The sequence below is a fragment of the Xenopus tropicalis genome, chromosome 2 (genome assembly GCF_000004195.4).
Source record: "Xenopus tropicalis strain Nigerian chromosome 2, UCB_Xtro_10.0, whole genome shotgun sequence".
Taxonomy (NCBI): Eukaryota; Metazoa; Chordata; class Amphibia; order Anura; family Pipidae; genus Xenopus; species Xenopus tropicalis.
Window position 1 is genome coordinate 160,753,265 of NC_030678.2, and position 26,792 is coordinate 160,780,056.

Genomic DNA, 26,792 nt, shown 5'->3' on the forward strand with positions numbered 1-26,792 from the left:
GGGGGAAGCCTCATTATGTGCGAGCCCAGACACAATTAACTTTATACAGTTGATATAAAATATTTTACTACAGTATTTGATTCAGAATCTTTTTTTTCTAGATTTTCCTCCTTTAAAATTGGGTGCGTCTTATATTCCGGAGCGTCTTATAGGGCGAAAAATACGATAGGTTAAAAAAAAATGAAGTATTCTGAAATAAAATAGGTGCTGCTGTTCTATACAGGATTGAAGCAGCGGTAAATTTATATTCCCAGAGTGCATTTGTGCCGCTAATGGTATATAGTTGGCTCAAAAGCAACTCTTTTCTTCACTATCACTATATAGACTATGAATACAATATGGGTACTGTTCCAGAGGTTAGCAGGAACACTGAGAATTATCAATCTTTGAGGCAACGCCAGTTTGTTGCCAAGACGATTGATGAAGATGTATGAGGAAGCCTCTCTCCCTAGACACTCTTGTGTATCTTTTTACTCAGTGAAATAACCCAATCTCACAGTTGACTGTCATTCCAGAGAGTACTGCAACTACTGTGACATTGCCCATTGGATATAAGACTTTACTTGATAAAGCTGATGCATTCAGACATATCACATGCAATATCATGAAATTCCAACTACAGGTATCGGACCCCTTATCCGGAAACCCGTTATCCAGAAAGCTCCGAATTACGGAAAGCCCATCTCCCATAGACTCCATTTTAATCAAATAATTCAGAATTTTAAAACTGATTTCCCTTTTCTCTGTAATAATAAAACAGAACCTTGTAATTGATCCCAACTAAGATATAAATAATCCTTATTGGATGCAAAACAATCCTATTGGGTTTAATTAATGTTTTATTGATTTTTTAGTAGACTTAAGGTATTGAGATCCAAATTACGGAAAGACCCCTTATCTGGAATACCCTTGGTCCCGAGCATTCTGGATAATGGGTCCTATACCTGTATATGTTTTAGTTTAGAAGCCAAATAAAAACTTCTTATTGCTACTTCATTCAGAAGATTATTTCTAAGCAAAAGACGCAGATTTTGTATTGTTTTCTTCAAAAGGTAAAACCCAACATAAGGCGGTAGGAATATTCCGTATTCTTTACAATACTCTTTGAAAAATGAGTTACAAAAAAGAATGAACTGGGTTTCATCTTATGGGAATGGGAAAGATTTAGCTTGTGAATTTTAGATATTTATATTTTATATTACAAAGGATGATTTCTATAGCGTTCATGTAAATAGAGCTTAGCGGTAATAGAATCTCCCTTCTGCTGATTCCAAAGGAGATACTCCTCATTCTTTGGTTGCTCTTTTATTCTTGTATGAATTATTTGCAGCTGAAGATTTAGCTAGATATTATTTGTACAGTAAAATACACTCTCTGTGAAACTTATTTTATGGGTGTCTGTCTGTTTTATTATTAATATTATGTGGGATACAAACTCACTGGCGAATGAACAAAACATGAACGAAGCTTGATGATTTAGTATCTTATACAGATTATGAAATTATGAAATAACCAACAAATGCAAATATTTATCTCAAGATAGATTGAGAATCACAAATATCGAAAGAAATATCCAACTAAGGTTATTAGCAAGTACAGGTATAGGACCTATTATCCAGAATGCTAGGGAACAAAGGGTATTCCGGATAAGGGGTCTTTACATAATTTGGATCCCCATACCATAAGTCTACTAAAAAATAAATAAAACATTAATTAAACCCAATAGGGTTGTTTTGCCTCCAATAAAGATTATTTATATCTTAGTTGGGATCAAGTACAGGTACTGTTTTATTATTACAGAGAAAAGGGAATCATTTAACCATTAAATAAACCCAATAGGGCTGTTCTGCCCCCAATAAGGGGTAATTATATCTTAGTTGGGATCAAGTACAGGTACTGTTTTATTATTACAGAGAAAAGGGAATCATTTAACCATTAAATAAACCCAATAGGGCTGTTCTGCCCCCAATAAGGGGTAATTATATCTTAGTTGGGATCAAGTACAGGTACTGTTTTATTATTACAGAGAAAAGGGAATCATTTAACCATTAAATAAACCCAATAGGGCTGTTCTGCCCCCAATAAGGGGTAATTATATCTTAGTTGGGATCAAGTACAGGTACTGTTTTATTATTACAGAGAAAAAGGAAATCAGTTTTAGAATTCTGAATTATTTGAATAAGATAGAGTCTATGGGAGACTGGCTTTCCTTAATTCGGAGCTTTCTGGATAATGGGTTTCCAGATCAGAGATCCCATACCTGTATAGGTAAATGTAGATATTATACACATATGGCATAGGATGGGAATGCAATCTCTGGACCAATAGCCTCTATTTAAAAGGAAAATGTCATCTAAAATGTGTAAGAAGAAGTTAGGTATAAAACCTTTATCACTGTTTAATCTCCTTCTAGGTCCTCTATACTGTGCTCATAGAATTGCTCTACCAGTAATGTGTGAGCTTATTGCTTATGGAGTGGTCTAGTTTTACTAACCTATTAACACCAACGTATAAGCTAAAGCGACACTGCACAGACATATGATGAAATATGCCACACACTGGATTTACTGGGCAAGAAATGATCCACCACTGCTGAGTGTTTATACTTTATAGTGAACCTATAATTATTCCTACTGACCAGTTTCACCAACATAAAGGCTGTTTCTGGGGCAGTTTTTCTGGAGATGACAGTCTAGCTTTTGTCAAGACAACATAATACTTTTGTGTGCATGTTATACCATTAACAAAGAAGTACTGGTGGCCACCACACAAAAAATGGCAAATAGTGATGAGCAAATCTGTCCATTTCGCTTCGCCATAAAATTTGCGAAACACCAAGAAAATTTGCGAAATGGCAAAAAATTTGCGAAAAGCATTTGTTGTGCGTTTTTTTTGTCGCCTGCATCTATTTGTAGCCCGTGTCTATTTTTTGTCACCCATGTCTATATTTTTTGTCGCCTGTGCCCAATTTTGCCGCAATGGTGCCTTTTTTTACACGTCCGCGCCTATTTTAACGTGACCGCGCCCATTTTTTCAGCGCGAAAAAAAAATCCACACGACTAATTTTTCCGCTGCAAACTTTTCCGGAATTTTTGTGAAACAATTTGCCAATGGCAACATGCAGAAATTTGCTGCAAATCCATGCCTGGGGAATAAATTCGCTCATCACTAATGGCACACAGATTCTTATTGGTGGAGCAAATAGGTCGCATTTTACTAGGAAGGTGCAAGAAAAAAAATACACTCATTTTCAGAATGGACCCCCTTCATCGGGTTTACAGGCCACATACAACTTACAAAGGGCTCCCCCCAAAAGCTTGTGTGATTTTTCATTCATTCAGAATTTGGCCCAACAATCCGTTTTTTGTTTTTGGGTTTTATAAAAATGTTAAGACTGAAGAATGGATACTTTGGGGCACATTTCTAACCCACGAACGGGCCGAATGTGTCCGATTGCGTTTTTTTCGTAATGATCGGTAATTTTGCGATTTTTTTCGGCGTCTTTACGACTTTTTCGTATTTTTTGCGATTTTTTCGGCGTCTTTACGATTTTTGCGTAAAAACGCGATTTTTTCGGCGTCTTTACGATTTTTGCGTAAAAACGTGAGTTTTTCGTAGCCATTACGAAAGTTGCGCAAAGTCGCGATTTTTTTCGTAGCGTTAAAACTTGCGCGAAACGTTGCGCCTTTTAAGGTTTAACGCTACGAAAAAGGTGCGACTTTGCGCGCAAGTGTTAACGCTACGAAAAAATCGCGATTTTGCGCAACTTTCGTAATGGCTACGAAAAACTCGCGTTTTTACGCAAAAATCGTAAAGACGCCGAAAAACTCGCATTTTTACGCAAAAATCGTAAAGACGCCGAAAAAAACGCAAAAATACAAAAAAGTCGCAAAATGTTCGTTTCCAATCAGAATTTTTCCAATTCGGATTCGAAATCGTGTCTTAGTAAATCAGCCCCTTTGTCTATAGTGTGTAGTGTAATGCATTACTGAGCTAAGAGGGGGTGACATACCACTTTGAGCTTGTGTGTTATGGGCGCTTTAGCTTGTTAGAGACGCCTTAAATAAGTCAATGCAAAGTGGCATGTCTCCATGTTAACATGATATAATCATTTACATCGTGGTTCTCTAAAGAAATTATACTTTTCCCTGAATGCATTCTAGATGCTTGTGTGCCCCGGGGCAAAATACTTTTCTGCTTGGCTGATCACATCAGCCCGTCTAATCAAATGGTTAGAATATTGTAGAAGAAATGTGGGGAAAGGGAAAGAGGGCATAAAAACAGGAAAAAAAGAGAATTCGAAGTAATTGAGAGCAAACTAGTAACATTTGTTGGGCACAGAAAACAGGTTTAAGACTGGGGACTGACAGATTAAATACATAGAATGATAATGGGAAAGGGTAAGGAAGGAAGATTCAAAATAGAAATAATATATTGCAAAATGTTCACTTCTGCAAATCTATGGGGCAGATTTATCAAATCACAAGTTCGAATCCCGAATGGGAAAAATTTGGATTGGAAACGAAAATTTCTGAAGATCGCAAATATCACGAAAATGCTTACGAAAAAAATCATATTTGTCACGTTAATATCGTATTGGCAATCCGAAAGTCACGAAATTTTTGTACCGTACAATTGTAAACAGCGGTAAAACCTTTCCGATTTTTTCGTGCAAGCGTTCGTGCGGCGCATGAAAAGTCGTGCGCCGTACGAAAAAATCGTACAGACGCCCGAAAAAATACGAGCGAAAATACGAGCGTTCGTGCTTTGGTAAATGTGCCCCTATATGTCCTTTGCAATATCAGTTATATAGTGCAATGTCATAATAATCAGAAATGGAAAATACATTGCTGTGAAAGAATATTCTTTTTTCCAATGAAGAAACAAATGATGGTCTATATAAAATATGAAGAATATTGTAGCAGCCATAGAGACAATAACATTTAGTTTAGTTATACATATCCATCTGATCAGATGGAGATGGGATTAGACTCTACACAATTTATCTAGCAATAGCCTCTACGACTGATTAGCTGCCAATCATTCATGTCATTATTGTCAATATATTTGTCATATATGATCGGGTTCACATATGACAAATATATGGACCAAAATGATCCATGAATGGGCAGTCTCTTCAGTCATCATTTCATTGGGTAAAGGTCTGTAATTTGTTGATTTAACATCAACATGAACATTATCTTTTCCCATCCTGCATCCTATGTCCTGCTGCAGTGGTTCCCATCCTGTTCCATATCTTTAATTACAATAGCAATTCAAGAAGCCTGTGTTGTGTAAAATATCATATATTTATTGCAGGTTTTTGATTTTTTGACCAACATTTGGTCAAATCCCCATAAACTGAAGACTAATTTATATTTACTTTGTCACCTTACTATGCATCATCATAATCATATCTTACCCTTATTATCCCACCTTTCCCCGATTAGGCCCCACAGATTGAGAACCACTGATTTCGGACTTATGGAAAAATGTTTATCATTTCCTTAGAGAAAAACTAAATACAGCAATTTGTTTGAATGCCTTAGCCCTAATTCTTTCTAACCACCTACCATTAAACAGAAAAAATGGTATTACTAAAAAGCTTCATGATACCTGGATTAGCTGGGGGAAAGAAAATAGTCAACTGGTGCCCATCGTTGGCCCTTTTAAGTCTTATGGCCCTCTTGAAGATTGGGCTACCTTTGGAAAGAGTTGACACTGGAGTCTGAAATCCAGTGTCATGGATAAATTATTGTTAAAAAAGACTCCTTCTTCTGAATAGTAAGTTTGGGAAAAATCAAAGCAGCTCAAAGTACAGCACTTCAAAAGTAAGTTTTTAGTATTAGTATTTCTGTGTGAGCCCTGAGATATGGGAATTCTTCCTTCCTTGGCACGGTTTTCTAGTTCTATTATACCACCCCTGCTACTTGTTGTTGCACACCATTATCAGATGAACAAGAATTTTGGATAGTTGTTGCTGCAGCTAGAAGTGTACTTTGGGTCCATAAAAGTGTATGGTATCACTTTGTAATTAGCTTCATTTTCTTTATCTTGCACAATGTTTTCTACCTTCTTGGTAGCTAAGCATGAATTCGCCATTAAATAAAGCAAGTAGCAAAACAGCTACTATAACATTCTCATTTTAGGGCAGTGATCTCCGACCAGTGGCTCGTGGGGCAACATGTTACTCACCAACCCCTTGGATGTTGCTCCGAGTGCCCCCAAACCAGGGAGTTATTTTTGAATTCCTGACTTGGGGGCAAGTTTTGGTTGAATAAAAACAAGATTTCCTACCAAATAAAGCCCCTGTAAGCTGATAGTGTGCATAGAGGCCCCTAATAGCCAATCACAGCCCTTATTTGGCTCCTCCATGAACTTTTATGGTGCTTGTGTTGCTCTCCAAGTCTTTTTACATTTGACTGTGGCTCATGAGTAAGAAAGGTTGGGGATCCCTGACCTACATAGTAAGAAAGGTTGGGGACCCCTATTTTAGGCTTTTGGATTAGAGTGGAGAACTCAAGGTGCAGTTTGCACTTGCATTGGAGGTGGTGGTTAAGCAGAAAACAGACAAGTGAAAAATGTAAATGTATTTTGCCCTGTCTTCTTTAGGGATATTATGCTCCTCTACGGCCCTATTTTACCCCTCCCTCTGTTGTTTGAGCACTGTAACACTAATCAAACCAAAATAAATGAAAAGGAACGTAACTGAATGCTGGTTTTACAAGTTACAGTTATTCACTTCTAAGCAGAACAATTAACCGACTGGAAACTTTACACAAAACATACGATTTACCTTCATAAGCACAGAGTGTACAAATCAGCTGTGGGGTTTCAGGAACATGTCAAGAAATAGAAAACATGATTGGATACGTCTTTAAATAGTAAGCTTTATTATGATACAAACCAAGATATACAAAAGATGAGAAATTGAATAGATGCATTGAGACGCTGTTTTTTTTTTTCTTTCTGTGCTTCAGGCATAGACAACAGTTTACAATATTATAAATCATACACAAATCATACACAGATTTAGAAAGATGACCCTTTACAGTGCAAATCAGTTGACTTAGAAATCCACATGTACAGAAATCCATAAACTGTATAAGCAAGTTACCAATAGGCAAAAAGCAATGTCCGGCGGTACATAAATATCACAGCTCGGTATACGTCACAGCCAGTTCCTGCACTGACATACATAGCTTAGAAATACAATTCTGCAGGCTGCGAGGATAGATTTTTGTGGATACAGACAGAATGCTACACTGCATATTGAAAGAAATAAAGAAACACGTGACATTCGGCATTTAATACATATCTGTAAGCAGTAAGCGTAGCTGGGTAGGTTCTACAACTCAACGTCGAAATCAATAAGTAGATTTATCATGGAAACCAAACATTTGAACATTCAAATATACAAATACCTGTTATTCTGATGCATTATAGGCTGCATTTGTATCATAAGTACTACTGGCCTCTTGATAGAGGGGTTTTGAGTGCCCATATTAAAGAATTTAACAGTTGATCAGAGAGAACCTTGGGATGAGATTAAACTAAGCATTGCAGAAATACTGTAAGCGGAACAAGCAAGCCACACACGAGTGCATCTATCTGACTTGAACACGAGATTTTTTTTAAAATGTATAACACCGTACATGCATTGAAGCCTTAATGCTCACTTATAGAACACAGGGTGGGAGCTTTATGGAATTAAGGGCTTGCCATCTGAGCTACCTAATTCATTATGCTCTCAAGGCATATTCTCACTTTTGTAGATAGTAGGGAGGGGGGGGGCGATTACCATTTCAGGATCGTAACCCACAAAGCATATTGGAAAAAAGTCTACTAATGACTACATTGCTGATTTATACTTGAGCCATAGCAAGGAATGGTCGCTGGATCTTGAAAATCCTTTCTTTCTTGATCAATTTCTTAAAATAGGATTCTTCATGAGAGGCTGCAAAGAGGAGGACTGTACTGAAGCATAATTTCCCATAACGGAATCTTTCAGGAAAATAGTGCAGCTTACATAGATTCTACACCGCCATATTTTTGTATTGTTTTTCATATACCATGCAACAAAAACTGGTTGGCTTTACATAAACCCTCATTACAACCTTCTATAGGAAGTCAACACACTGAAATGTTTATAAGGCAATTAGTACGATAGATACCACCATATAAACATCGGGCAGGGGGAACCCTCTATTTCTCATAACATTTTTAAAAAGCAAGTTCCAGCGACAAGTTGCTAGTCTTTCCCTAACAAGTGATTACTAGAGATTTCAACAATGGAGTGATTCTATTTCCCACAAATCCAGGTGCAGGGTCGGACTGGGGGGTGATGGGGGGCTCCCTCTATTTTTCATTTCTATTCTTCTCTATGTAGAGACAAAACGAGCAACTTGCTTTTTAGGCTAATGTCCCACGGAGAGATTAGTCGCTGTGATTTTTAAAAAGCGAGTTCCAGCAACAAGCGCTCGTTTTGTCTCTACATAGAGAATATAAATCGCCGGTTTGTAACATTGCTCGAAAAAGGGTCTCATAGCGATTTGGAGCGATAAGCGATGAATAAGTATCATCGGTTTAGGTACCAGAGATTTATATTCTCTATGTAGAGACAAAACAAGTGCTTGTTACTGGAACTCACTTTTTTAAAATCACAGCGACTAAATCTCTCCGTGGGACATTAGCCTAACAAGCGAGTTGCTCGTTTTGTCTCTACATAGAGAAGAATAGAAATCGCCAGTACGTAAACTGACGATACTACTTCAAATCGCTTATTGCTCTGAATCGCTATAAGACCCTTTTCCAAGCGATGTTACAAAGAAAGCATTGTCGATTTTTAAAAAGAGGGTTCCAGCAACAAGTCGATCGTTTTGTCTCTACATATCAATAGAAATCGCCAGTACTTAAACCAATGATACTGCTTCAAATCACTTATCGCCCCCAAATCGCCTTTTTTGAGTGATTTTACAAAGAAAGCATTGGCATTCAGAACTATTGGAATCGATGAAAGTAAAACCCACTGAGCGGGAAGTCGCTGCGATTTCCCAGTTGCACTGAATGTCATTTCTAATTGTGGGCGGGGAATATGGCACCTGAATTTGTGGGAAATTGAATCACTCCGTTGTTAAAATCTCTAGTAATCTTTTGTTAGGAAAAGGCGAGTGATTTAAAAATCACAGCGACTAAATCTCCCAATGGGACATTAGCCTTATAAGACAATTGGTCCAATAGATACCTCTATTGGAAACCTCTATTCTTTATAACATTGTCACAATACACTTTGTTAAAGAAAGTCAAGTGTAACCAGGCAGATGAAAAGTTCAGGGCAGTGAAGTATTAAGGCCAATGTCCCACGGGGAGATTTAGTCGCTGTGATTTTTAAAAAGGCGAGTTCCAGTGACAAGTCGCTTGTTTTGTCTCTACATATAAATATAAATCGCCAGTACCTAAACCGACGATACTGTTTCAAATTGCTTATCTCTCCGAATCGCTATGAGACCCTTTTTCGAGCGATATTACAAAGAAAACATTGTCATTCCAATCTATTGGTAAAACCCACTGAGCGGGAAATCGCTGTGATTTCCCAGTTGCACTGAATGTAAATTCTAATTGTGGGCAGGGAATATGACACCTGGATTTGTGGGAAACATAATCACTCCGTTGTGGAAATCTCTAGTAATCGCTCGGAAAACACGACTTCCCGCTCAGTGGGTTTTACTTTCAACGATTCCAATAGATTTGAATGACAATGCTGTCTTTGTAAAATTGCTTGAATAGGGGTCCCATAGCGATTCGGAGAGATAAGCGAATTGAAGTAGTATTGTCGGTTTAGGTACTGGCCATTTATATGTCGCTGGAACTCGCTTTTTAAAAATCACAGTGACTAAATCTCCCTGTAGGACATTAGCCTTATAAGGCAATTGGTCCAATAGATACCGCCATATAAACAATGGGGGGGGGGGGGCTCTAATTTTCATAACATCATCACAATACATTTTCAAATTTCTTTGTTAAAGAAAGTCAAGTGTAACAAGGCAGTGAAGTGTAAAATCCTACGTCCAGAAAGGTAAAGGTCAACCCCCACCGGCCTGGTCTGACAGTAAGAATGTAAAGGGCATGTTTGACTTCTGAGGATGAACAATATCCTTAACATTACGGTTTGTTATACTGGGGGGTGATTTAGTTCCGTGAAAGAAAAAAAACCCAAGGTTTATCTTAACTTTTCGCTATTGAAAAATGCAATTCCAGCCCCGCTCTGCAGCTAATAATTTGTATGACATATTGCATTGTGGCGGCACGATGGAGACAAATTATAAAGGGAACTAATTTTACACAGTGCTGAATCCGAAGATCAACAAAAGTGTTTATGTCCTGAACAAATTAGAAACATAGCCGTGCGTACGTGAAATGAACTGCAAGAGCGGTTTCGCTAATCTTATAAACCAATTCTGCTGAGCTTGTAAGAAAATATTTAGAAGAATTCTTACATCAGCCCTTCTCCCCCCCGAGGAACCTGCCTTTTCAGAAAAATGTTCCAAAAACGCCTTCAATTATTCTAAACTGAATCATATAAAACACAGTTTGACGTCCCTTATAACACTGTATCGTGTTCGTCCATATACTCTATACCCAGATAGATATCTAGCCCCAGGGCTGGTTTAGGCTAATGCCAGACGAGGCGTAGGGCGGATATTTTCTGCCCTACGCCTCCTACTTGTGCCTCCACCCGAATGAATGAGATACGCTCGAGTGCAAGCACATGTAGCGGAAATACGCATACTTTCAAACTGTTGCGTTTTTATGCGTATATCGGCTACATGTGCCTGCACCCGAGCGTACTCCATTCATTTGGGTGCAGGCACATGTAGGAGGCGTAGGGCGGAATTTTCGGCAAGCATTTTTCCGCTTGCCGAAAATATCCGCCCTACGCCTCGTCTGCCATCAGCCTAAAGGCACCAGTGGAACCAGGGCAAAGATCTCATTGGTGGGCCCACACAGCTGCGCATCAATGAGATCTTTGCCCTGAGGACTACCCTCAAGCAGAAGAACTTAAATATATATGTAGGAAATAAAGAAATAGCCTCTACTTAGTGAAGTCGACATTAGATCCAAGCACATTGCCCTGGACCAACAGTGTTGCAAGCAGATAAACCATAATCACAAACACCACAAATCCCTAAGGAATATTTGTCCTAACAGAAAGGTAAAGTAAATGGTTTTATTGAGCTCTTCCAGCTAATTAAAATGAAGGGTCTGCCATGTCTAGTGAATGCCTCAGTCAAAAAGTTTCAGCAGGTTTGATGGTGGGCAATTGCCCCTTTGGCCCATTTATTAAAACGGCCCTGTCTAGCCCCCTATAAATCTTGGAGAATAATGCTAAATTATTTTATTTTCTTAATAATTTAGACAAATTTAAGTTGACCATCTTGTTTGTCAGGCAGATGTGTTTCTTTTTCAAGTCTATCATTTCAACATGTACAAAATATTACATTTAGTAAAGTAAAGTTTTCTCAGAAAGCGACTTACCAATATTGTGGTGACGATTACAGTCCTGTTCTCGATCCCCGAAGAATCATTTTTGAAGGCTGGTTCATGTTGAAGTAAGACCAGTTTATCCATATCGTTCCAGTAACCAATCTGCAAAACATACATTTTTGTAATTGCAATTCATATAGTGTTATATAGTGTTAACATATTTCTCAGCACTATACATTGGACTTAAAGAGAGTAAACAGAAATACAAGCAGTAAAAAAGCAGGCTCAGACTGGCAATGTTTGGATTCTAGCAAATGCCAGAGAGAAATGCCATAGACAGTCACTATGCCAGGGTATATTTTGAATTCCAGTCCAGACCGGGTAAAACAAGTAAAAACATTAATATCATATAACCTCTATTTCAGCTCAATAGCTGCCTTCCCGGACTAGTACCGGTAGAACATGGGTTACACTGTACTCTCTTAACCAGAATGGGCCTTCGCTAAGTGGAAGAGGAAGGTGAGGGTGTTGTGCAACTACACCTCTCTTGCTGCTATGCAGAAAAATGAAACCAGAGGGTGCCAGAGGTTCTTACAAATAACAAAGTAATAAGTGTTTATTGAACATCCACAGGGTTTACTCACAATACAGCTTCAGAGGCCATTGGTACATGCAACACATACCGAGTGTATATTCAGACTAACACTCTCCTGCGGGCAGACTGGCAGGAATCTCCCTTCACCTCTGCAACACACCCTGTAGTGGATCCCTCAGGGAATTCTCTATCCTGATTCCCTATTCACTTGGATCCCTACACTACAGGCAATGTGGCCTGGGAGAGATATCTCCAGAAAAACTGCAAATCCTATGCAGGAGCTCAATGCTGCTCATTCTATCTCAGCCCTAACTGCCTTACACTCCTACAGTGGTACTATAAAGGGAGCTACACCTGCCACTATCTAATGCCTCATTCACGGGGCCCTGTTCCTGACTTTACTGGGCCTGGGCCCATGCCCTGGGCTCTCAGCACACATCCACCTTGTCCCTAAGGTGGAAGCAAACAACAGGAAGGTGCCACTCCTCTCCCAACACTATACCAAAGTCAGGCAGGATGTGGTCACTATACCTTCTAACCAATAGCACACATGTTAATGAACTCACTTAGATACATTCCCTTCTGCCCAGCAACTAAGGGAACTGAACCTGTAGGGATTTAAAGCCATAGAGACCATTTAACCCTATGGGTCCCTACAATCATTATAAACAATTTAACGGGTATTAAACAGGCATAAACAACCCAACATGTAGGACAAGAAAACATGGCCTGCTGTAAAAGCTTACAGTCTATAGGGTCAGGGTGCACAAGTGATACGAAATGTATGGATTATATTGCCAATCCAAATCCTAACTTCCGTATTGTTACTGCTCAGTATGGGATCCCTTATCCAGAAACCCTCCAGAAACCAGAAAGCTCCAAATTACAGAAAGTCCATCTCCCTTAGGCTTCATTTTATTTAATGGTTAAATGATTCCCTTATCTCTGTAATAATAAAACAGTACCTGTACTTGATCCCAACTAAGATATAATTACCCCTTATTGGGGGCAGAACAGCCCTATTGGGTTTATTTAATGGTTAAATGATTCCATTTTCTCTGTAATAATAAAACAGTACCTGTACTTGATCCCAACTAAGATATAATTACCCCTTATTGGGGGCAGAACAGCCCTATTGGGTTTATTTAATGGTTAAATGATTCCCTTTTCTCTGTAATAATAAAACAGTACCTGTACTTGATCCCAACTAAGATATAATTACCCCTTATTGGGGGCAGAACAGCCCTATTGGGTTTATTTACATTACATTACATTAACATTTATTTACAAAGCGCCAACATATTCCGCAGCGCTGTACAATAAGTGGGTTACATACATTGGACATACAGAGTAACATATAAAGCAATCAATAACCGATACAAGAGGTGAAGAGGGCCCTGCCCAAAAGAGCTTACACTCTACAAGGAGAAAGGGTTGAGACATGAGGTGTGATTTAATGGTTAAATGATTCCCTTTTCTCAGTAATAATAAAACAGTACCTGTACTTGATCCCAACTAAGATATAATTACCCCTTATTGGGGGCAGAACAATCCTATTGGGTTTATTTAATGGTTAAATGATTCCCTTTTCTCTGTAATAATAAAACAGTACCTGTACTTGATCCCAACTAAGATATAATTACCCCTTATTGGGGGCAGAACAATCCTATTGGGTTTATTTAATGGTTAAATGATTCCCTTTTCTCTGTAATAATAAAACAGTACCTGTACTTGATCCCAACTAAGATATAATTACCCCTTATTGGGACAGAACAGCCCTATTGGGTTTATTTCATGGTTAAATGATTCCCTTTTCTCTGTAATAATAAAACAGTACCTGTACTTGATCCCAACTAAGATATAATTACCCCTTATTGGGGCAGAACAGTCCTATTGGGTTTAATTAATGGTTAAATGATTCCCTTTTCTCTGTAATAATAAAACAGTACCTGTACTTGATCCCAACTAAGATATAATTACCCCTTATTGGGGCAGAACAGTCCTATTGGGTTTAATTAATGGTTAAATGATTCCCTTTTCTCTGTAATAATAAAACAGTACCTTGTACCTGATCTCAATTAAGATGTAATTGGGGGCAAAACAATAATGTTATGTCTCCAGCACTGTTTTGTTTTGTTTTTTTGGCACCACCTATTGGTTTAATTAATATTTGCATTCATTGTGTTTAGTGTTTTGAGAAATGTCCTCTCTAACCTACCGTACCTTTACCATGTGACCATGTAATGTGTGTGTAATACAGGAAAAGATCAGTAAAGCTGCCATCTTTATACTGTTACCAGCTATATTCCATCCGCAGAAATCCTACCCATCCAGCCTTGTGGTAGCATCGTTGGTAGGTATAATCTATCCCTAGCTCCGGTGTACCAATATAAATGGTTATTGTTATGTTATGAGACTTTTATAACATTTACATTCATGTTATATGCCATCACCTCATTCAATGTGTATTATGTTTTTATGTTCACAAAGGGATCCCAATGACTGAGGGCTACAATGTAATTCCCCTGGCTCCTACACACTACTTATACACAGAGTGCAGAGTCACAGAGGGAATTCAGGATGGTAAGTGGGCACCCCCGGCAGTTCCAGATTTGGCCAGGAGGTGTCCTTATTTCCTTAGTCCTTTTTAAGGCTAAGTGTCACATGTTTTTCCTCTACCTACTGAGGAAGGTGGATGCCTGCTGGAAAGCCTGGGACAGCAAGGCCCCAGTATAGGAAAGCCCTAAGGTAGGTGAGCCCTTAGTGAAATCAGGGACAGGGCCCTGTAAATAGGATATGGATATAATGGTAGGTGAGTTCCTGTCATAGACTGGAGGTCTCTCTCCCAGGTGATATTGACTTTTAATGTATGAATCATAGTGGAAAGGGAATCAGGTTAGGGAATTCCCCTGGAGATTCCACTTGAGGTGATCCATGTCCACTAAAGGGTGTCTCAGAGGTGACGTGGGATCCTACCAAGTCAGTTCTTGGGTGGTGGGGGGGGAGAATCAGTGTGTGATATGCTCTGCAATTCCATTTGTTGTGACCACTTTACTTATTGGTACTATGTGAGTTTTGTGTGTGCTCTGTTTTTGGTTCTAAAACGTCTGGCATCCAGAAAGCCTGTTTGTTCACTGAGAGTTCTAGTTATACAGCAACTCTTCCTCCACACATGTATGCAAGGGCCCAGCTGAGTGTGAGGGTCTAATATAACCAGGGCTCTGCATCAGTTTAGTGGGATCTAGTTTGAGGTGAATAAATAAGGGTTGCACTTATACAGTACTACTAGTTATGTTGGGGGATTTTGGAGCCTGGGGTTTTCTAGATAATCTGGATAACTATACCTTAAATTTACTAGAAAATCGTAAAAAAAAGCAAACATTGGCACCTATAAGAATTTATGCTTTCATTTTTATTTATTTTGAATTTCCCTCAAATGTTTAATTTGTAAAGAGAAAAAGAAAATCAATAAGAAAATGAACTAAAAAGAAATATGAGATGGCATTTCTGTATACGGCACTATCCCATACAGGCAGCTTCTTATATATCCCTATAAGATTTCACTAAGAAACTTTCCTGCAGTGACTCCATTGTAAAATCTGTCCTTTGCCTAGAGAGGCATATTGAGTACACAGAGACTCACTGTACAAAGACACACACTGGTAGGTGACAATATAAATGGAAGACAGCTGGCCCAGTCATGGTTCCATTTTGTAAATTGGTTTCACCCCTCCCGAGCGCAGCGCTATTATCACAACCTGCTGGGGAAAATGTTCTGTCTGCGGCTGCAACTATTACAGGTATTAGAGACTCCTATCAGAGACTAAGTACCAAATATCCGTCATCTTCATTATGGCTTTAGGCTAGAATTATGTGCACAGTGTACAGACAGTGTAAAGCAGCTATGCCAAAAAATTTTTTTATATAAAGGGAAACTATTTACCAACACAAAGGGGCTGATTTACTTACCCACGAACGGGTCGAATGGAGTCCGATTGCGTTTTTTTCGTAATGATCGGTACTTTGCGATTTTTTCGTATGTTTTGCGATTTTTTCGGATTCTTTACGAATTTTTCGGATCCAATACGATTTTTGCGTAAAAATGCGAGTTTTCCTATCCATTACGAAAGTTGCGTAAAAAGTTGCGCATTTTGCGTAGCGTTAAAACTTACGCGAAAAGTTGCGCATTTTTCGTAGCGTTAAGTTTTAACGCTACGAAAAATGCGCAACTTTTCGCGTAAGTTTTAACGCTACGAAAAATGCGCAACTTTTTACGCAACTTTCGTAATGGATACGAAAAACTCGCGTTTTTACGCAAAAATCGTATTGGTAACGAAAAACTCGTACAGAATCCGAAAAAATCGCAAAACATACGAAAAAATCGCAAAGTAATCGCAAAATGTTCGTTTTCAAGTCGGAACTTTTCCAATTCGGGTCGGATTCGTGGGTTAGTAAATCAGCCCCAAACAGTTTTAATATTATTGGAAGCACAGAGCAAAGCATACATTTATTTAGTATGAACCCACAGCCATTGCTAGGAAGTAGGATCTCATTCGGAGGTGCTGCATTTGGGCCCAGAGTAGACAGCACTGATTTTACTGTACAATTTCCTAGTGCTGCTGTGCAGGCTATTGAAGTAAATGGTGGATAGCGCATCACTACTAGTGATGGGGGAAATGTTTTGCCAGGCATGGATTCGCGGCGAATGCCTGCATTTCGCCATTGGTGGATTGTTTCGCAAAATGGATGAAAAAAATAATTAGCCGCAGGTCGACAAAAGAATAGCCGCGGTCGACAAAAGAATAGCCACGGGCAACAAAAGAATAGCTGCGGGCGACAAAAGAATAGCTGCGGGCGACAAAAGAATAGCTACGGGCGACAAAAGAATAGAAGCCGGCGACAAAAGAATAGCCTCGCGACAAAAGAATAGCAGCGTGCAACAAAAGAATAGCCACGGGCGACAAAAGAATAGCCACGGGCGACAAAAGAATAGCCGCAGGCGACAAAAGAATAGAAGCGGGCGACAAAAGAATAGAAGCGGGCGACAAAAGAATAGCCGCGGGTGACAAAAGAATAGCCTCACAACAAAAGAATAGCCGCGTGCAACAAAAGAATAGCCGCGAGCGACAAAAGAATAGCCGAGGGCGACAAAAGAATAGCCGAGGGTGACAAAAGAATAGCCGTGGGCGACAAAAGAATAGCCTCGCAACAAAAGAATAGCCGTGGGCGACAAAAGAATAGCCGCGGGCAACAAAAGAATAGCCGTGGAAGCGAAATGGGACAGATTCGCTCATCACTAATCACTGCCGCCTCTGTAAGAAGAACAGTGCCAGGCATGGACCAGTGTGGAAGGTCCCATCGTAATGCATGGGATACTGAAAGGGTATCAATCATAGGAACAATTTTTTCCCCACAGGTGGAGCTGGCTACTAGAGTCCCTCACTCCTTTTGGGGAATGAATACTATTTTTCATAATAGGCTATGCTACCTACACTGAAAGTGAGTTCCTGGTGGAGTGGGCATGCTGGGACACTATTTAGTTAATTCATGAAAAACTTGTTTTTTTTTCATTCAACATTTTTAAAAATTTTTTAGAGAGTTTGTAGACCCACTGAAAATGAGTAGTAGAATGAAAAGTCACTGAATTTAGAATTTTTTTTCACGTTTTTATTAGTACAAATTAAATTTTTTAATAAATAAGTAAACATTGGAGTTTGGTAACTTTTTGAGCTTATTCAAATATTAAAAAAACACTTAAGTTCACAAGTTTAAGTTGATAAATATGCCTCCAAGTGAAATTTGAGGCGCTGATTTATTAATGCTTGAGCCTCTCAGCTCCAGCAATTGGTTACTGAAACCGGCGGTGAGTTCCTGGACTTGCGTAGTTTGCGTATCTGATTACCTAGGCTTGCCGCTGATCTTTTTTTTTTTCATCTCAAGTGGGTTTTTAAAAAAATAGATTTTTAATTTTTTATAAATAAATTTGTAATTTTTTAAAAAATCAGCACCTAAAATCTGTTTTTATTTTTTTTTGAAGAACCCATTTGCAGAAAAAAAGGCTGGAGCATTAGTAAATCCTGCCCCTGGGAGGCAGATTTATCAAAATTTGTATTTCGGTAATTTTTTTCTGTTTTTTTTCTACTTCAACTAAACTCACACAAAAAAAGCAGAAAATACGCTCAGTACGAAAAAATTGAAGGTGCAATTTTACATAAAGTTTAGAGGTTTTTGAGTTTTCTCACTTATTTAATATTGAAAATTCGCGTTTTTTAAATCGCTATTGAATTTAATGTTTTTTAAAAAAACCTCAAATTACTCAAATTCACGTTTTTTAAATCGCTATTGAATTTAATGTTTTTTAAAAAACTCAAATGTAAAAAAACTCAAATTACTCAAATTCATGTTTTTTAAATCGCTATTGAATTTAATGTTTTTTTTAAAAAACTCAAATGTAAAAAAACTCAAATTACTCAAATTAACAGCCCATGGTTTCCTCTTTTACATATATCAGCATTACTTTAGAGCCTTAGTTAGGAGCCATTAAGTCAATTCAAAGAGGAAACCATGGGCTGTTAATTTGAGTAATTTGAGTTTTTTTTACATTTGAATTTTTTAAAAAACATTAAATTCAATAGCGATTTAAAAAACGTGAATTTGAAAATTCACGTTTTTTAAATCGCTCTTGAATTTAATGTTTTTTTTAAAAAACTCAAATGTAAAAAACTCAAATTACTCAAATTCACGTTTTTTAAATCGCTATTGAATTTAATGTCTTTTAAAAAACTCAAATGTAAAAAAACTCAAATTAAAAGGCCATGGTTTCCTCTTTTACATATATCAGCATTACTTTAGAGCCTTAGTTAGGAGCCATTAAGTCAATTCAAAGAGGAAACCATGGCCTGTTAATTTGAGTAATTTGAGTTTTTTTACATTTGAGTTTTCAAAAAAACATTAAATTCAAGAGCGATTTAAAAAACGTGAATTTGAGTAATTTGAGTTTTTTTACATTTGAGTTTTTTAAAAAAACCTTAAATTCAATAGCGATTTAAAAAACGTGAATTTGAAAATTCACGTTTTTAAATCGCTATTGAATTTAATATTTTTTTAAAAACTCAAATTACTCAAATTCACGTTTTTTAAATCGCTATTGAAATTAATGTTTTTTAAAAAACTCAAATGTAAAAAAACTCAAATTACTCAAATTAACAGGCCATGGTTTCCTCTTTTACATATATCAGCATTACTTTAGAGCCTTAGTTAGGAGCCATTAAGTCAATTCAAAGAGGTAACCATGGGCTGTTAATTTGAGTAATTTGAGTTTTTTTACATTTGAGTTTTCAAAAAAACATTAAATTCAATAGCGATTTAAAAAACGTGAATTTGATAATTCACGTTTTTTAAATCGCTATTGAATTTAATGTTTTTTTAAAAAAACTCAAATGTAAAAAAACTTAAATTACTCAAATTAACAGCCCATGGTTTCCTCTTTTACATATATCAGCATTACTTTAGAGCCTTAGTTAGGAGCCATTAAGTTAATTTAACACCCAACACAACACAAATATAGCATAAAAGGTCAATATCAAGCTGTCAACAGGGATCAGTAGTGCATAGCCTTCTACCTTTACTCGGAAGAGCCTAGTGGGAGAAAAGTCAATCATTCTGGGAGAAATAGCAGAATGAAATATTCTAGCTTTGTGTATAGTTAGACAAATAGTTCATTTCTGGAGTAATAAATTCAAGAATAGATATTCTTGAATTTATTACTCCAGATATGAACTATTTTTAACTGCTTGTCTTTCTTTTCTCCCCCTATGTTGCCCCTTGTTCCCGCCATTTACGATTGTTAGGATACGAAAATTTTGTGACTTTTGGATTGCCAATACGATATTATCGTGACTAATACGATTTTTTCGTAAGCATTTTTGTGATATTTGGCTTGGTTTGCTAGACAAAATAGAAGCAAATTTTTCAACTTTATAGGGGGCATTTACAAAGGTTCGCATTTCTTTTTTTTCACAATTTGTTTTTTTTGCACTAAAACTTATTTTTTGTGTAAATAATCATGAATTTTTTGGGGATTTATTAAGCATAAAATAACATGAAAAACACTAATACAAAACTTTGCTATCTAAAAGCTGTCGATGTCATGTAGATGTCAATGGGAGCTGCCCTAGGCAAATTGTAACAATCTTTATTTAATACTTGGTATTAGAGGTTTTCAGGGTTTTTTTTTAATTTATGAGTCCACAAAGATTTGTGGAAAAATGTAAAAACCACAAAAGTTTGTAGTTTTCATCTTCTTTTTGTTATCGTTCCGCATTTTCATTAATTCATGCCTTTTCAATTTGGATCTTATAATAAATGACTAGACATGATGATTTTAGTGGAAATGAGTTTATTTGTGGTTTCAAAAATCTCTAAAACCACGAAAATCAAAATGTTAATAAATGGGCCTCTCCATTTTTCACATTTTTTAAAAACTTTATTGACCCATTGAAAATGATGAGTAGAATACAAATTTGATTAAATTGTGTTTTTTGACAGTTTTATTTCACTGAATTTTTTAGATTCAATTTAATAAATAAGCAATCACCGATTTTGGTAATATTTCCAATTTATCCAAATTGAATTCATGTTTTTTTTACTTTAATCCCAAGATGCTAACAATCCTCATCCAATATGTATATATCTCTCCAATGTTATGAGAGGGTAACCTGGGAAAAATAATTCAGCACGCATGGATTTGTGCGGAATTTCTGTGTTTTGCTATTGGCGGATTGTTTTGTAAAATGGGCGACAAAATTTGCTGCACAACAAAAAATGTCATCCATGGCAAAAAAAATAATTGTCGCGTGAGTAAAAAAAATGACATTGGTCAAAATTTTCACTTTTTCGCCGTTTCAAGATTCTATTGCGAGGTTCCCAAATTTTTTGATGAAGCAAAATGGGATTCACTCAACACTTGTGGTGCTCAAATCTACCCTGGAGTCCAAGAACATGCAAAAAAAAAAGTGTAACAGATGGCCAATAAAGCCGATATACTGATAGTGTTTTTGTTTATTGAGATCTCTGCACCATGATGAGAGGGTACCATAAGCAGTCAGTTATTCGATGAAACCTTATACAAAACTAACCATGTTCCTCAATGTTTCAATAACATCAGTGCAGGATTTACTCAATGAAACCATTGGCCACCTTAAACCCCTCTATTAATAAATCTGAATCAGCACGGCTAATGTTTAATGTTACAGCAGATGTCTACTACAAGGGTCTCTTCGGGATGATACTTATCTAATCCATAAATAGGATTACTGTAAATGAGAAGAACTGTCAACAGTCATAAGAGCACCTGTCCAACTCCAAGGCTGCTTCGGAACTGCCATAGAGCCCAGGGGCCTTTAACATGCCAAGTAGTTTGTGAGGTTGGATAGTGGAAAGGACATTTTCATTAATCTCAGAGCACAAGAGAGCAGATTGGCTGGGATACAGCTGTGCCGCTCACATTTATTTACATTTTGGCTTGCTCTTGCCTTATGGTTCCAGCAGTTCAGTGTTATTGTTTATACTGTTGCTTTAGCTTTGCCATACAGTAGTATGTTCCAGTCTCTAGCAATTTTGCCATTCCTATCTCTCTTTATCGATGGCAACAGTCATTCTCATCTGCAACCTGCCTGATATTGTCCCTTAGAATCTCTAACGATAGAGCTATGAGCAGATGGACATACATATATACAAAAGGCAAAACTGGAACAGGGTCAGTTATCCTAGCATTTCCATTTAGTCAGTCGTAGATTTCTAATCATAATTGTTCTGTTTATTCACATCCTTATATTGCGAGGCAATTGAAAGTAAGTATTAAAAGTAGTTTTAGAACAGATGTAAAGGATTTATGAAACCTTTTGCATCATAAAAATCGCACTCATCAATCAGCAATTCTCCAATTCTATTCTTTTTGTTGTTCTATCGTTTTTTCTTCTCCTTCTCCCCATTTGGCCTAATTCATGGGCATTACTTATTTTTCTATGGGAACAAAGCAACTAAATATATAGAATAGATTATAATATGTAAAGAAAACAAATAGGAAACTATAGAGACTGAGTAAGAAGTGGATAAAAAATAGTTTGGAGAGTGGGGCCATGGTCTAAGGCTTTCTGGTCGGCCTCTCTTTTCTCTGTCAGATAATGGAGAAGTCAACTGGATACCAGTTTTATGTTTTCTCTACTCTTTCTCCACGCTTCACTTTCTGGTCTATTCTCATATCTGTTTTTCTGCCTTCTTTGCTCTCCCATTCTGTCCTTTGCAACATCAGTTCCAACACTGTCCTTTCCTGTTATTGGTCTCTCCCTCCCCTCCAAAGGAACTCAGACAGACATGCAGAAAGCAAGAGGCACGCCGACATTTCTACCTGACAGAGGCTTACTGGAGACTTGGAGAATTAATAATTACACTAATAAACTGCCAAACAGCACTTGCTATGGGGATGGGAACCCCAGGTATCATTATCAGCAACTCCATTGCCACCAATAAACAGCAGCAAACATACTGGACAATAACAAACACAACACAAAGCCATGAAAAAAAATTGGTAATGCATGAAAAGCTGAGTGCAATGGATAGTGCTGTATAATCTCACTTACGATCACAGTGAAGGGAATAAAAATACATTTGAGAAAACAATGTTAGATTAATAACTGACCTGTGCATATGAATCTACAATGACTTTAAAATGTCTCATTGGTTTATTTCCTATATACCAATTTATTGTGCTAGAATGAAACAAATTAAAATAAATTCCATGTAATACAGATAAAGCAGATTACAGCCACATCCAATGCCTGTTTACTGCTGAGCAAACATATATCAAAGGACCTTTTATTCAGCATTCATTTTCCTTTTCAAACAGCTTACCCTGCATAGTTGTATGGGGAGATAATCTTATAGATTTTCTGGGAAACACACCTTGATAACATAAAGATTTAGTTATTTTGGAAGAAAGTTGTAGTGTGTTCACTAGACCTTACTGTTTAAAAAGCCAAATATAGATGGTATGTAGAAACTGGGTGGGGGGAAGATATATTAAAATTTAATATCATGATTTGAAAAAAAATTGTGGAGAAAAAATGAAATGTGACCTTTAATATTTAGAATTTTAATTTACCAAAACTTGAATTTCAAAGATCTATCATCAAATTGAAAAAAAAAATAAAAAAATTGTCAGTGGAATTTGTAAAAAGAATGCAAATGAGTTTATGATTTTTTTGGGCAAAAATGAACAAAAAAAACTTCACACTATAGCAGTGAATAGTACCCTCTAAAGGGCATTTGTTGTTTGGGAAAAGAAGCAATGCCACCGGGTGAGAATCTTAACCACTAATCGTTATTCAGTCCTTTTGTTTCTACGGATACAATGAACAGTAGAGAATCTATCTAACACTATCTGCAATATTACTTTCTATTTCTATAAATAGCAAAAACACACTATTGCCAGGGCAACTATGAAGGGTTTCATTCATCCAGGTCATGGTATATCTAGTATAAGTAGATCTAACGCAACTGGACTTGGTGAGTAATCATTGAAGATGTTTCACTGCTCATCCGAGCAGCTTCTTCAGTTCCACTGAATAGTATGAGAAGTCTTCAGCATATATACTCTTTCAACTATTGCCAGAGCAATATTTTCCTCATTTAGCCAGTAGTTTAAACCTTGGCTGCTACCATTGGCTCTCGCTGGCTGTTTGCAGCCTTTTTGATTACATTCCAAGAGCACCTATTGTATCACTATTCCTCAGCAAAAAGATAGAAGATGTGTTGCTCGCACTACTCTGCGGCACATCCCCAGCACTAGAGTTGGCATTTGCACTACACTCATTTGACTGAAATAGCTATAACAAAAGGTTGTGAGCTTTGGCAACAATATTCCATACATTCTGATCAGAAACAGATCTTATTAAAATGTGTTTTTAATTAAAATCTACAGCAAAAAGTCATTTGATTGTTGACTACATTGTATCAAACCATTCTGGGCCAATGTTTTATATATGGATCTGATATTACAAGCGGCTTTTATTGGCCACCACATTTGACAGCTCATTTCTACACTGCTATTTAATTTGAACAATAAATCTGAACATTTAGCTGGCGGGTAAGATAATATTACCTTTCTGAGGCCGTTACTTTTCAACTCTAAAACATCCATAGTATAGTTCACCCTCCGTCCGTAGTGATCAAACTGTATATTTCCAGTTAAACCCTGAATGCGAACCTAAAAAAAAAATGTAAAAACAATAAATTAAAAAACACATTTTAGTAATGCTAGTAATGGTCAAACAGACATGCAATTAAAAGGGCAGTAAACCCCTTGTTCAACATGAGTTTAGTGAATAAGGAATAAGGTTAAATAGAGCAAACTGGGATTTTGAAGCTACTCCATTTTTGGTCCTTGCAAGGAAGATAATTAGATTTCCAGGTAATATTGATGGATTCCTGGTAACAAAATAATTAGGACAAAGGGTGAAGGGAGGGGGTTGTATAATGTCATCTAATTATCTATATCATAAGGACAAAACATGTAGAAGCTTTAGTTTCCCTAATTGCCCTGTTTAGCTCAAGATATAACAAAAAAACATAAATGTGTTGTGATAAAAGGAGATACAACAAGGCATAAGCCCTGTTCATTGTACCAGACTAAAATTGGTTGTCATGGAAGGATCAAGAAGAACTATTTTTGGGCCCAATGAGAGATGAAGTCAATCATTAGTGTCTAGGTACTCTGGAGCCTGAGTTTGGAGCTCAAACTTGAATTTTAGAGATTTATCAATCAAAAAAAAAATTTTATGACAAAATTGGGCTGCTAAAACCTAGCGAGTTTCTGTGTAAGTCAACATGCGGTATATTTTCAACATTCACGCTATTTTATTTTTCAAAATGTTGAAAAAACTCAATAAACATAGACTTTTGATGTGATTAATGTAGACACAACAGGGCACAGGCCCTGTTCACTGAACCAGGCAAAATCTTTGTTATGGGAGGAAGAACATGTTTACAAAAAAGGAGACAAGAAATTCTGTGTTTCTTTTGATAGAGGACTCAGTGCAGCATTACTGTAAGTGCTTATGGCTGTATTTACCTAGACCTTTCTGATAAAGCTTACTTAGTTATTACCTTTCCTTCTCCTTTAAAGATATTTTACTTAAATTCATGTAATTTATTTGGATATAAAGAATCAAATAAATGTATCTGAGAAATACATCTGAATGATACTTCTATGCATTCCCATCAATTATCCATAATAACCAGTCTTCTAGTTTAAAGGATCTGCAACTATTTTTTTTCAAATATTTTTTGTAAATGTGCTAGTGAGCAAGAAATGAAATGCAAATCAATTTTGAAAAAACTCAAATTCGTAAATTCATAAATCTGCCTCCAAGTTTCCATTGCGTGATATATACTACGATTCAGCATTGTTCAGTTATCAAGGGAAATGTTTCAAAGCTATTTTTTACTTAATTTCATGTCATTTATTTGGATGGAATGAATCAAATGCATTTTAACTGATTAATACATATGACAGTACTATATATTATATAAGCCAAGAAGGGAAGGGTGTTTAAGTAAGCTACTCCTTGACTGAAGGTCAAAAAAAGGGAAATTTTATTGCATGGATCTTATGAGTCCATTTTTATGCTTGCCCAATCAGGGCGTGCTCGTGTATCGGCAATGGCGACAAATATTAGTGACCAAGAGGAGCAACATTCATCATACCGGCGCCATACATCAGCATGAAACACTATACAATGATTTAGCATAACAAACGCCAAGCATGGTGAGATACAGATGGAGCAGAAAACTCTCTCCATCTGTGAATGTCAAGTATTTCTGATAAAGCATCTATGTACTGAATATTTTTCTTATGTGTAAGTATATAGTTATATTTCTAAAAGAATGTAACTGGAAGCAACTAAAGTCCCTACAATAAAAACCCAAAAGCCAAGAAAGGTGTTTAAGTAAGCTACTCCTTGACTGAAGGTCAAAAAAAAGGACCTGATGAGTCCATTTTTATGCTTGCCCAATCAGGGCATGCTTGTATATCAGGAATGGCAACAAATATTAATGACCAAGGGGAGCAACATTCATCATACCGGCGCCATACATCAGCATGAAACTCTATACAATGATTTAGCATAACAAACGCCAAGCATGGTGAGATACAGATGGAGCAAGAACACTCTCCAGTATTTCTGATAAAGCATCTATGTACTGAATATTTTTCTTATGTGTAAGTATATAGTTATATTTCTAAAAGAATGTGACTGGAAGCAACTGAAGTCCCTACAATAAAGACCCAAAAGCCAAGAAAGGTGTTTAAGTAAGCTACTCCTTGACCAAAGGTTAAAAAAAGGGACATTTTATTGCATGGACCTGATGAGTCCATTTTTATGCTTGGCCAATCAGGGCGTGCTCGTGTATCGGGAATGGCAACAAATATTAATGACCAAGGGGAGCAACATTCATCATACCGGCGCCATACATCAGCATGAAACATTATACAATGATTTAGCATAACAAACGCCAAGCATGGTGAGATACAGATGGAGCAAGAACACTCTCCAGTATTTCTGATAAAGCATCTATGTACTGAAAATTTTTCTTCAAGTTCCTTATGTGTAAGTACAGGTATAGGACCTGTTATCCAGAATGCTCGGGACCAAGA

The 26,792-nt window shown here is 37.1% G+C and overlaps 1 protein-coding gene across 7 annotated transcripts in view; it reads right to left on the reverse strand.

The window, feature by feature from the left end:
- gria4 (glutamate receptor, ionotropic, AMPA 4) overlaps nt 1-26,792 on the reverse strand; it is a 200,926-nt gene that overhangs the window by 44,309 nt on the left and 129,825 nt on the right. For 6 of the 7 annotated variants that reach the window (XM_031895621.1, XM_031895620.1, XM_031895624.1 and 3 more), the window contains exons 8-9: nt 24,240-24,344; nt 11,536-11,646 (exon numbers count right to left, since the gene is read on the reverse strand). In XM_031895621.1, coding sequence (XP_031751481.1) covers nt 11,536-11,646; nt 24,240-24,344 — 216 coding nt within the window. 7 annotated transcript variants of the gene reach the window in all.